The following is an 11,485-nucleotide window of genomic DNA, read 5'->3' as shown; positions in this document are numbered from 1 at the left end:
TTTTGTAATGTGGTTTTGGCTTTTGTTGATGGGTTGATATCATGTTGTAAAGGATCCTAAAAGGTGATTGATACCAGGTGCATTTCATGGTTTTCAAATTGTATCTAAATGAGGTAACCATTAACCCTATTCCCATTACAAAGCAAAAAGTTTTAATCTTAATGGTTCTAATGTTCTGTTTTCAGCAGAGTTGAGCTACAACTGAATCTCACAAGCATGTTGAGCAATGATGTAGGATCCTCCTAGTGAATAAAAGGGGGTCACATAACCAAATATGGATGAAAGATTTTGCATCTGTAGTCATGTTTACACTGTATCAGAGTGTAAATGTAGAATTTGATTAAACTTTGACATAAATACCTACACACATACATACAAACAAACATACATACATACATACACAAGTACAACCATGCATACATACATACACACATACACCCATACATACATACATACATACATACACACATACACCTATACATACATACATACACACGTACAACCATGCATACATATATACACACATACACCCATACTTACATACATACATACATACTTACACACATACAACCATACAAACATACATACATACACACATATACCCATACATACATACATACATACATACTTACACACATACAACCATACAAACATACATACATACACACATATACCCATACATACATACATACATACACACGTACAACCATGCATACATACACACATACATACATACATACATACATACATACATACAACCATACATACATACCGTTCTTTTCAGCAAAGAAACAAAAAACAGAAAGCATACATTTAACAGAAAATCACTCAAACCCACTAAATGTAAGTGTAAATTCAAGAGTTTAATAAAAATGTTCAGCATGGAAAATTAGTGCCATTTTCTGCTTTTCACAATCCAAGCAATCTCAAACACATTCTGTTGAGGTCTGGACTCTGGGGTGGTCAGTCCATTGTTCTGATAACACCAGCAGCTTCTTTGTTTGATCTGCAAACTTTTCTCTTCTTTTTTTTTTTTTCCTTTTCTTAGTGAGGCTTCTTGACAACTGCACGTCCTTTCAGACCCATAGTGTTGAGTGGTCTTCTCACAGTGGAAGGATGGATAGTGTTGGGTAGTTTGCCACGGCATAACTAAGATGAACACCCATTCATAATTTCTAGAATGTGATATACCCCGAAACTAAAAAGAAACGATTACACATCGAATTTCAAAAGTAAAAGAGATTACAAAACTTAATAAGAAAAAGTTTTTTTTTTTCAGCATTTCAGGAACATGGAAAAAGCAAAACATCTGGATAAGAGTAGAGAAAAATAATCTCAATCTCAGAAACAGTTTTTGTTCGCACAAACATGCATAACTTCACATACAAAAGCTTAACTATGACAAAAGCTCAAATAAAATCAGCATGCTAGAACTCTAAGTAGAGAGTAGAGGAGAGAGAGAGAGATAGTGGTGGGGCTGAGAACACCAACATGTTTGAAAGCAGTTATATCTTTACACAAATTATGTGTAAACTAGTCAGTTTACATACACAATTTCTGATTCATCACAACAAATCAACACTATTTTAATGCAGGCTTGTATGGTTTCAGAAACTGAACTGAACACAGTGGCACTGGTGAGATTCAGTCCACAAAGATGTCCCTCCTGCGCAACTTGTTGACATCAGCAAGAGTTGCTCTCAGTCAGGCCTAAAGCCTTGAAGTTTCCCAAATGGTCCCCTTTTACCCAATTATATGATGACGGACATACCGAGTTTCAGCTCCTGTTCCATCGGCCACCGCCATGTCTGGTAAGATAGATAGGAGATGGGCATAAACAAGTTTATCTCATTGATATCTCACTCACTCACTGTATCCTTCTCAAGAAACTTCACAAGCCTCACAGAGACACAAAGGCAATAAAAAGATATACATTTGATTGTGGGAAATAATCTATATACCTTCAGTAAAATCTTTTTTTTTTTTATTTCTGTTTATTTATAGAGCACTTTTCATATTGGGGTCAGCTCAAGGTCCTTTATAGACAGGTGATAATGTTTTACAGTAATAGACAAAACAATGACAGATCAAGTTAAAAAGAAAAACCAAAGAGATGTACAATTTTAATGGAACGCTAAGTTAAAGAGATCTGTTTTTTAATGTTTCTTAAAAGTGAGCACTGAGCTTGACTGTCTAATACAAGGTGGAATTGAGTTCTACAGTTTAGAAGCATAATAACTGAATGAAGCCTCTCCATGTTTTCTGAATTTAATGGAAGGTATTTGTAAAAGGCAGGTATCTGCATAACTGAGATCACAGACATACACTCTCTGATGGAAGTGGTGCTATAAGGTCATTCAAAGCCTTAAAACTAGTAGAAAAAAATGTCAAATCTATCCTGAATAGTACAGGTAACCAGTGCAGTTCTTTCAAAACCGGAGTGATATGAGCTCTTTTTTTAGTTTTTGTTAGGATCTGTGCTGCTGCATTTTGTATGAGTTGTAGAGGATGTATTGTTTTCTTAGGAAGTCCAGTAAGAAGAGAATTACAGTGATCAACTCTGCTGTAACAAATGCATGAACACGTTTCTCTGTGTCACTCTGGGATAGAACAGGCTGAAGTTTAGACACTCTGGAGCAGCTGCACATGAGACTAAGGTCACCATGCCCAATGCCATCAGTCAATTACAGGGGTTTAAAGTACCCAGCATTGGGCTGTGGAGCAGTGGGACTGCATATTCTATAGTGATGGAGCTCCTTCCAATGCTTTTGGGATGAATGATTCAAAGAGTGATTCAAAACCAATCATCCAACATCAGTACCTGACCAAACTAAAGCTCTTGTGTATAAATGCAGTCAAATCCTCACAGTAATGTTTTCCCAGAAGAGTAGAGGCTGTTACTGCAGCAAATGGTGGACAAGCTCGCCCCTTGATTTAAGACCAGGACATATTTGTTCACATGTTGGATTCTCTTGAAAAAAAAAATACTTTTTTTCTCTGTTGTTGAGCCACTGATGTAAATGATGCATCACTTTTACATGCATTAATTCTTTATATCAACCTTGGCTTTTCTTTCAGTTTACATGCTTTCAGCAATAAAATTGTTGATGCAATATATTTTATTTGTGTGGATTTGCAGTGTAATAACAGTGTTGATACTGTGCTATGCAAAGGTCCTCAGTGGAATGAATAGCATGTGCCTTTGTCCCTTAAAATAAGCCCATTGATTATTGATCACTGATGAATTTCACTTGTAGCTGGGGAAATGAGTATATCTGTTGAATTAAAAGGGAGTCATTGTACAGGAGTGAGACAAGTTTAATAATACTTACTGAATACTTTATCACATTATGGATAACTGGTATTGGTATTGCCAACACTGCGCACATCAACTCTGACAGATTGTGAAGTTTCTCCCAGCTTATTGGTAGCAGTGCATTTGTATGTGCCAGTGTTAAGTCCAGTGGCGTAATCTATGTATAGCAGAGACACTCCATCAATGTCCTCAGTCCTCACATTGGGCGCTGGAATGTATTCCCATCTGTATTGTGGGCGAGGCCAGGCATCAGAAGAGCACTTCAGCACCTCATCGTAACCAAAATCTACTGACTTATTGTGCAGCTCCGAAATGCTCACAGGTGGATCTGTGAAAAGAGCAACATCACCTTAGTTAGCTTTCTCTTCCATTACTGCAGTTCCTATTAATGTACTGAGACAGTCATATACTTACACAACACCTCAACTTCCAGTGTGCGGCTGGCAGTGGAGTTGCTGCTTGCTATTAAGATATATTAGGCACACTTAACTTGTCAATCCACCTTGTAGATGTAAAGTCAGAGACAGTAGCTCATCTGTTGCTGCACAGTTTGTGTTGGTCATCCTCTAGTCCTTCACAGGACGCTGTTGGCTGGATATTTTTGGTTGGTGGACTATTCTCAGTTCAGCAGTGATGCTGAGGTGTTGAAAAACTCCAGCAGCACTGCTGTGGCTGATCCACTCAGACCAGCGCAACACACACTAACACACCACCAAGTCAGTATCACTGCAGTGCTGAGAATGATCCACCACCCAAATAATACCTGCTCTATGGTGGTCCTGTGGGGGTCCTGACCACTAAAGTACAGGGTAAAAGGGGGCTAACAAAGTATACAGAGAAACAGATGGACTACAGTCCGTAACTGTAGAACTACAAAGTGCACCTATATAGTAACTGATAAAATGAACAATGAGCATAAAAACAAGGAGGTGGTTGGTGTGCTGTCCTATGCAAAATTTAAATACCCCTGGCCACATGCTTTGTTGAGCTTAAATATGACTTTTCATGCAAATTCTAGTGAACAATTTCTATGTATTCTGAGTTCAACATATTGCAAAAATAAAACATATAACAAAATATAAAATGTGCCATAACTTTTGCCATAACAGGCCACATTATATATATAGCAAATAAACAATTTTGGGCATGTACAGATGTGTGTTCTCTTTATTTTTGCAAAGAATGTCATTTGACCACGAACTGTTGCAGCGGCTATGCATTGGTTCGTATACCCCATTCGTTTTCATTACTTTAGGTCATCTTTTTGTCCAGTGATAATTATAACCAACATGAGATGATGCATATTACCAGCAATGCACACCTTTCTCCAAAGCATGTGAATCCAGCCACTGCAAATTTCTTAGTCATCCAGCAAAATATTAAGCTAAGGTAGCTAAATGGGCTTGCACATTGACTATAGTCTATAGACAGAGGTTCTGGAATTCTGCCAACTTCCTCAAATAAGGGCAGAGCCAAAAAATTAGGGCAGAGCCAATTTGTTAATATCATGGACAACAAACCATGTATGTTTAATCTGACCGCCAGTTTCTCAAATGAACAGCCAATACACGTTCTGAAAGCCAGCTACAATATAACGAACAACATAACAATAAAATTTCATGAATCTGTTTTAGGCTTTATGGCTTTATCTTTGTGAACATGTTGAGAATATCTGCGTTACCTGTGGTCATGTTAATGAGTGGTAAGCGTGAGCAGTTTAGCAAAAATATAAATTTACAATACATATATGTATATACTCCCTATATTTCTCAGATATTTGAATTAACATAATCAAATAAAATATTTTCCCCATATCGCTGTTATCAGATTAACTAAGACGCGATTGGCTCTCTGTGTATGAAATGTTGTGACTGAGGGAGGGGTGAGAGCCAATAAATATTCGTGCCTCCTTAGTCTGAATCTATATTTGTCATGATTTATGCAGTTTTTCAGTGTTCTACAAGTGCTGATGATACCCATGATATGCAACACAAACAAAAACAATTGATGTCTCCCACAGAGAGACACAAGAGCACAACTATCTCAGCTCAATTAAAAAATTGTGTACAACTGCCACAATAAAAATAGCCTTTGAACACAATAAACTACTCCTATACAGACAAAAATCCAGTTTGCTCTCAGTTTTGTAAATCATAAACATTTCCAAGAATATATCTTCCATCAACGTGAAATAGGGTTAATAAGACAATGGCATCCAGCTATGTTACTATGCAGTTTACGCAGATATTATACACTGGTTGCTGTTGATGTTGTTTAAAGGCTCTCTGTAATTGGTGCACAATGATATCAGAATCATATTAGCATGAGCAGATAATTACTTTAAAAAACGGTTTCGATTTGGACTGATGTTTAGACTTGACCGATATTTCTAACTGATATTTGATGACATAGTTGTTTTACTCCAGAACAGCAGACTATTGGTTTTTGGTTACGACTTCATGTAATTCATTTTAAACATTTGGAAACCTCCACAAATAAATGTTATATTTCTCAGTGATGCTATTGTAGGTAGATTTATTTCCAATTTCTTAATCTTCACGAATGTTGATGTACCAGCACCGGCAGATGTGTACATGAAAAATATAAAATATCTGAATCAGCCCACAGTTCTGATATTAGTGCCTCTTTAGCCTGAATTTATATTTTTTAAAGATTTACACAGTTGTTCAGTGTTTTAGATGTACTGACATATCATCATATTGGCCACTCCTGATGACTAGCATTAATATGTGAAGACAAACTTACAGCACACAGTAATGTTGAGGGGCTCTGATGTCACTGTAAGAGGAAGTTGAGGTCCTTCTGGTCCCAGATCCAGTTCTGCTTCACACCTGTACTGAACTCCATCATCATCTCTGCTGGGGGAGATCTGGAGTATAGATGACTGATTCACTGGAGTCTTGATGGAGTCAGTAAAGGTTATGTTTTTCACTAGAGTGTCTCCTTTGAACCAGCTTACAGTGAGGAACTCAACAGGAGCAACATTCTGAATGTCACACTGGAGCTCATACTGTCCACCCTCAATCATCAGCTCAGTGTGACCCACAGTGCTGATGGACACCCTGTCTGGAGTCTCTGTTAAATGAAAAATGACTATTTTTATGAATTGTGGTGCACTTATACAAAAGCATCTCATATGATAGCATGATCAGACATTTCTCACCGCGTAATATACAGCTATGGCTACACAAAATATAAACTAATTTACAAATATAATATTAAAATGAATTAGCCCTTGGGGTCTGTATGTGGACCAACACTTGAATTCCTCAATGTATAACTTACATATGAGTTTCATAGTAGATACTGAATAATAATTAAGATTAATAAGTGAATAATAAATATAGAGTTCAAGGGGTTAATACTGTAAAAGATTCATGTGTGAGTAAGAATCTGTATTTTATAAAAATCTAAAAGAAAATCAGTTATGCCATAATTAAAAAGGAAACTCACTGTATATAATAATGTTGAACTCAATTTTATGCTGATTATATTGAGTATCAATCATGTAGCAAAATGGCTTTGTGCCCCATTCTGTCAGGTGCTCCACTGTCCAGGTGATCTTCTTATCATCTGTCTTCTTGCTGGTTCCCTGAGGCTTCTCCCAGTCCAGCAAATGGTTTGTGACATTTGTGCTGCAGTTTACAGAGACAGAATCTCCGTGATGCACCACAACCTTTGGTGGGTCAAGCCATAACGTACCTGTTTGAAATCACATCACATTAGAGCAGTTTTTCCCAGAACCTGGAGCAGCCCCTTCCTGCACAGTTTAATGTTCTTCCTGCTCTAGCACACCCATTTCATATGATAGACGTGTTAATGAGCTAATGAGTTGACTGTTGAGCAGGAAAAACACTTAAATGTGAAATGTGTAGGACAGGGGTGCTCCCATAGATAAACACAGAGACCTATTATAAACTGTAATATACAGATCTATGGAGATTTCAGGGCTAGTCCACCCAATGAACTCATATTAGAATAAATTTCTGAATCAATGAATTGTTGATTCAAATCAATGTATGTTATTCCACTTCATTGAAACAGACAGTTCAAAAGAATCGGTTCAGCAACACTAAGTTGACTTTCTCATATCCATTCAGGGTCAATATTTCAGAAACAGTTTGTGTGAAGGTTTGAGCAAAACAGTATCAGCAGCAGCACCTTTGTTTGGTACACTAAACTACAAAAGGGATTTGGCTCCGCTTGTCACTGTTACAAGGTTGTTTTCGGAAACCTAAGGCAAAATTCTGCTTTCTTTTTAGATAGTCCACAAGCTTGTTTACTTGAACAATTTGACTATTAGCATATTACAGTGGGATGCAGCCGCCAAGCTTAAAGAGGTGGCGACAAAGACATAACCCAGAGGAAAGGAAAGCAAGCACTATGCCTGCCCCCTCTCCAGCCGATCCAGCCAGGCAAGAGCGAGGTGTCTGGATGCAGAAGATGGTGAAAGAACCAGCACAGCGAGGCAGTGGAGCCTGGCTGGTGCCTGGTACGGGAGAGTCAGCATGCCATTCGCTTACCACGCTACAATGGTGAGGGGGCCATACTCCACACAGCTACAAGTGGTCGTCTGGTATCACGACTGGATGCCGTCCACTTCCGTGGAGGGGAAAGCACTACGGGTACCTATGGATCTGCTGCTGGAACAACAACCTAGTGAGGTTGACCACAGCCCTCTAGCAACACTTTAGGCATGTGCCAGAGGAGTGGTCGGCCAGGCGGCTGCTCCCGGAGAGACAGAGGCTAGGGGGAGAGCAATAAATAAGAGAGCGATAAGTGTGCTTGCAGTGCAACTGAGCATGATTCAACAGGCATACCCTGCATTTGAGAATGCTGTGCAGAAAAAGTTGGGACTGGAACATTTCCTGAACACGCTGCTGCCAGAGGAGCTGAGACGGCACATACAGTTTGCCGCACCGGCCTGCCTTCAAGCAGCAGCCACCAAGGCAGAGAGGGCAGAGCTCATCCTCGTCATGAAGATGCTACATGGCAGAGGAGCTTGAGGAGGAGATGTTGTGCCAAGTGACCTTTGAGTGAGTGCCAACAGAGCGACTGGTGTACTGGCAGTTCAGGAAGAGGGGACACCGCTCCAGTCAATTCTGTGAACCCGAGCTGGTGGACAGAACAACTCTTAGTGTCAATGCCTCAGAAGCCTGAAGAAGACAGCCCTGGGCGCAGTGCATGGGGAGGCGACACTTCAGTGCGGGCTAGACGCTGAAGTGGTTGCAGCAGAGGTGCTACTGGCCAAGCTGCCACACAGATGTGGACTTGTCCAGTGCAACAGCAAAGAAAGGACCTTTGCATCTGTCGCACGCCCTGCTCTCTGCTCTGCCACAACAATGGAGAAGATGCTCACAGAGCTGGTGTTTGGCTGACTTTACCCTACTCTAAATTAAATGGTATATTTTAATGTTAAAATGAATGAAAAAGGTTTATAAGTTAAACGATGATTAAATGTATTAGCTCATATCCTGCCTCTATTGCCTCTGTGAGGAAAAGAACATTCAAAGCACAAGGCTGAAATAAGTTCTTCCCTTTCCACCTTAAATGTTGTAGCAGTTACATTCTGGTGCCCTAGAAGCTGTCGAATAAGAAGAAACTAACTTTGTATTCAAAGTTGAGGCAAATTAGAAACACCTCACCTGCAACATTTGCATATAAGTGCAAGAGACCGAGAAAAATCCGCAATAAAATCCCTTCGCACATCTGATCCAGAAATGTGGGAGAGCTTGGAGGTGAGAACGACGAGGCTGGTCAGAGCCTGAGAATGACTGTTGGAGGATGTGAGCTGTTCAGAGCAGCAGAGACGTCCCTTCTCAGCACTGAGCTGCTAACTGGAGGGAGGGGGAAAGTGACAGTGAAAGAGGTGTTTGTATCTGGATCCTCCTCCCTCATTACTGAGGGGGTGTTTGGGGTGGTGTTGTGTTACTGGCAGTGCTCAAAGCTACAGTCTAAGCTGTAATCACAAACACACAGATACTGACTTAATTCATTATATTACTCTTCTGTCTTTAACAGAACTATTACATGCTTTTTCATTTATAAACTGGGCCCACAATTTCACCATTTAGTCATCGATAAACCTTAAAGAAGTTCTTTAAGTTTCTTCATAAATTGTTTAAAGATTCCATATCCTACATTTTCTTGTATTTTCTTTTTCCCCCTGAGGCCCACTCATAATATTTGTGTGGATTTTTGCTGTCATGATTCATTTTTACATTTTACATTTTCCAAGCCTAACTTTATCCTGACTGTTGAACTGGATGTTTTTCTTACTGTGCCTATAAGACTGATGCATCTGTTCTGATTGGCTGCCCTGTGCTGCATTTTATTCAAAAAGCAGTCTAGGCTGAAACACTCCTTAGAACTTCAGCCTGAATGGGCAGAGCTAAACCGCTGTAGTCTGAATAGAAAAATACATGTAAAAGTGTTGGTTTTTGTGACATCACAAAAAGTATGAATTCAAACATATCCAAACTGATGGATAAAAGACCCCCATGCCAAAGAACAGAGACTCCAACCTCACCTTAACAGACCAGACATGTAGACATCTACACATAGCTGTATGCAAAATTGTGGACACTCTGGGTCAAATTATATGTTTTGTTGATTTTCTAAGTAAAAACAAGCACACATCCTTAACATAAACTGAAGTATATGATAGGATAGGGTCAGAATTTGGCCCTAGGTTCAGAAGTCCATGGACCCTACCTACCTTTTGTCAACAGTCCAGGCTGGTGGAGGTGGTGTAATGGTGTGGGGAATGTTTTCTTAGCACACTTTGGGCTCATTAATACCAATAAATCATCACTTGAATGCTACAGACTATCCGAGTTTTGTTGCTGACCATGTGCATCCCTTCATGGCCACAATTTACCATCTTCTAATGGCTACTTCCAGCATGATAATGTACCATGTCACAAAGCAAAAGTCAAAGTCAAAGCAAAGAAAAATTGGTTTCATGAACATGACAATGAGTTCAGTGTTCTTCAATGGCCTTCCCAGTCACCAGATCTCAATCCAATAGAACACCTTTGGGATGTGGCAGAATGTGAGATTCACAGCATAGAAGTGCACCTGAAAAATCTGCAGGAATTGCATGATGTAGTCACGTCAACATAGAACATAATATTAAAGGAATGTTTCCAACATCTTGTGGAATACATGCCATGAATAATTGAGGCTGTTTTGAAATAGACATAAAATTGTTAAAAAAAATCAAACAAAATAAGTAACCACTGTCAAAACAGAGGTGTTTCCTCAAAATACCATCATTAAAGTCCTCTCCACATTTCTTCTCTCTCAACATCAATCTCTTCTACATGTCTCCTCTCTAATGTCTGTTAAGGAACATTTTGTCTACCGTTTTTATATATTTTAGAAGCTGAATAGTCATTCATTAAAACTGTACTTGCCTAAACTCAAACAAGAAACTCTATTCTAAATATAAAAATTCACGCTAAAATAAACACTTCTATTTGTCCTAATAAGCATTAAGGTCTGCAGCTGGACGGGCCTGACAATATATCTGGTAAACATTTTTAAATATATTTTTTTATGTACACTTAAAAACTAATTTGGAGTTTTAATTTATGAAGTAAGTAACTTGGCTGCTTTACAGTTTTTAATTTTTATTGTTCTCCAAATAATAAGTTTACAGAATGTAACACACATTATTCTGCTAACTTTCTGTTACATGTTCGGTGAACTTTTAAACTTAACTTTTAAGATTTAAAACAGCTTTTCTTTTACAGTGTACACTTTCTCTCTCTCTTTCTCTGTCATGTGTCCAGTCTATTTCTTGCTCTCTCTCTTTCTCTATCTCTCTCTATCTCTCTCTCTCGCTCTGTCTCTCTCAGTTAGAGGAATGGGTAAATCTGGCCCGGAAACAGTGGATAATGAGAGTGATATGTTAAGGAGTCGGGATGAAACACGTGGAATGTTAATGTTATAAGGTTCAGGGCTGGTTAAAAAATATTCAGGGTTATAGGCCCAGAAGCCCAGGCCAGGCCAAAACCCGTGATCTGTCCCATATGTGTTACATAAATGAGTTTTGGTATGTAATAAGTGTTTTTTTAACTTCAGCCTCAGGAACCCAAAAGTATGTTGCTTTCAAACACTTCTCGCCTCGTTAATCCTTGCCTC

At 39.0% G+C, this 11,485-nt stretch overlaps 1 protein-coding gene across 4 annotated transcripts; it reads right to left on the bottom strand.

Annotated features, from left to right (window-relative positions):
- Positions 1-1,021: 1,021 nt before the first annotated feature.
- Positions 1,022-9,222, bottom strand: LOC118806150 (cell adhesion molecule 2-like). Of its 4 annotated transcripts, XM_036567527.1 has the most exons (6): positions 8,983-9,222; positions 6,791-7,039; positions 6,297-6,412; positions 6,083-6,206; positions 3,333-3,644; positions 1,022-1,808 (listed from the first exon to the last, which is right to left on the bottom strand). In XM_036567527.1, exons 1-5 carry the CDS (start codon positions 9,044-9,046, stop codon positions 3,349-3,351), a joined length of 849 nt encoding a protein of 282 aa, XP_036423420.1. In that variant the 5' UTR covers positions 9,047-9,222; the 3' UTR covers positions 1,022-1,808; positions 3,333-3,348. The 4 variants fall into 4 exon arrangements, 3 of the variants coding, with proteins under 3 accessions (XP_036423420.1, XP_036423419.1, XP_036423421.1); XM_036567526.1 differs by having other exon boundaries at positions 6,083-6,412; positions 8,983-9,209; XM_036567528.1 differs by lacking the exon at positions 6,791-7,039 and having other exon boundaries at positions 6,083-6,412; positions 8,983-9,205.
- Positions 9,223-11,485: the final 2,263 nt, after the last annotated feature.

Source organism: Colossoma macropomum, unplaced genomic scaffold (assembly GCF_904425465.1).
Source record: "Colossoma macropomum unplaced genomic scaffold, Colossoma_macropomum, whole genome shotgun sequence".
NCBI classification, from domain to species: domain Eukaryota; kingdom Metazoa; phylum Chordata; class Actinopteri; order Characiformes; family Serrasalmidae; genus Colossoma; species Colossoma macropomum.
This window is presented reverse-complemented; position numbering and strand designations above follow the sequence as displayed.

Excerpts from the sequence above, each read along its gene's own strand:
- LOC118806150 (XM_036567526.1), bottom strand. The coding sequence starts at position 9,046 with ATGTGCGAAGGGATTTTATTGCGGATTTTTCTCGGTCTCTTGCACTTA. Across the intron at positions 6,413-6,790 it reads GTTCAACATTATTATATACA|AGACTCCAGACAGGGTGTCC; the intron begins GTGAGTTTCCTT and ends TTCATTTAACAG. Across the intron at positions 3,645-6,082 it reads CCTCAACATTACTGTGTGCT|ATCCACCTGTGAGCATTTCG; the intron begins GTAAGTTTGTCT and ends CTCTTTTCACAG.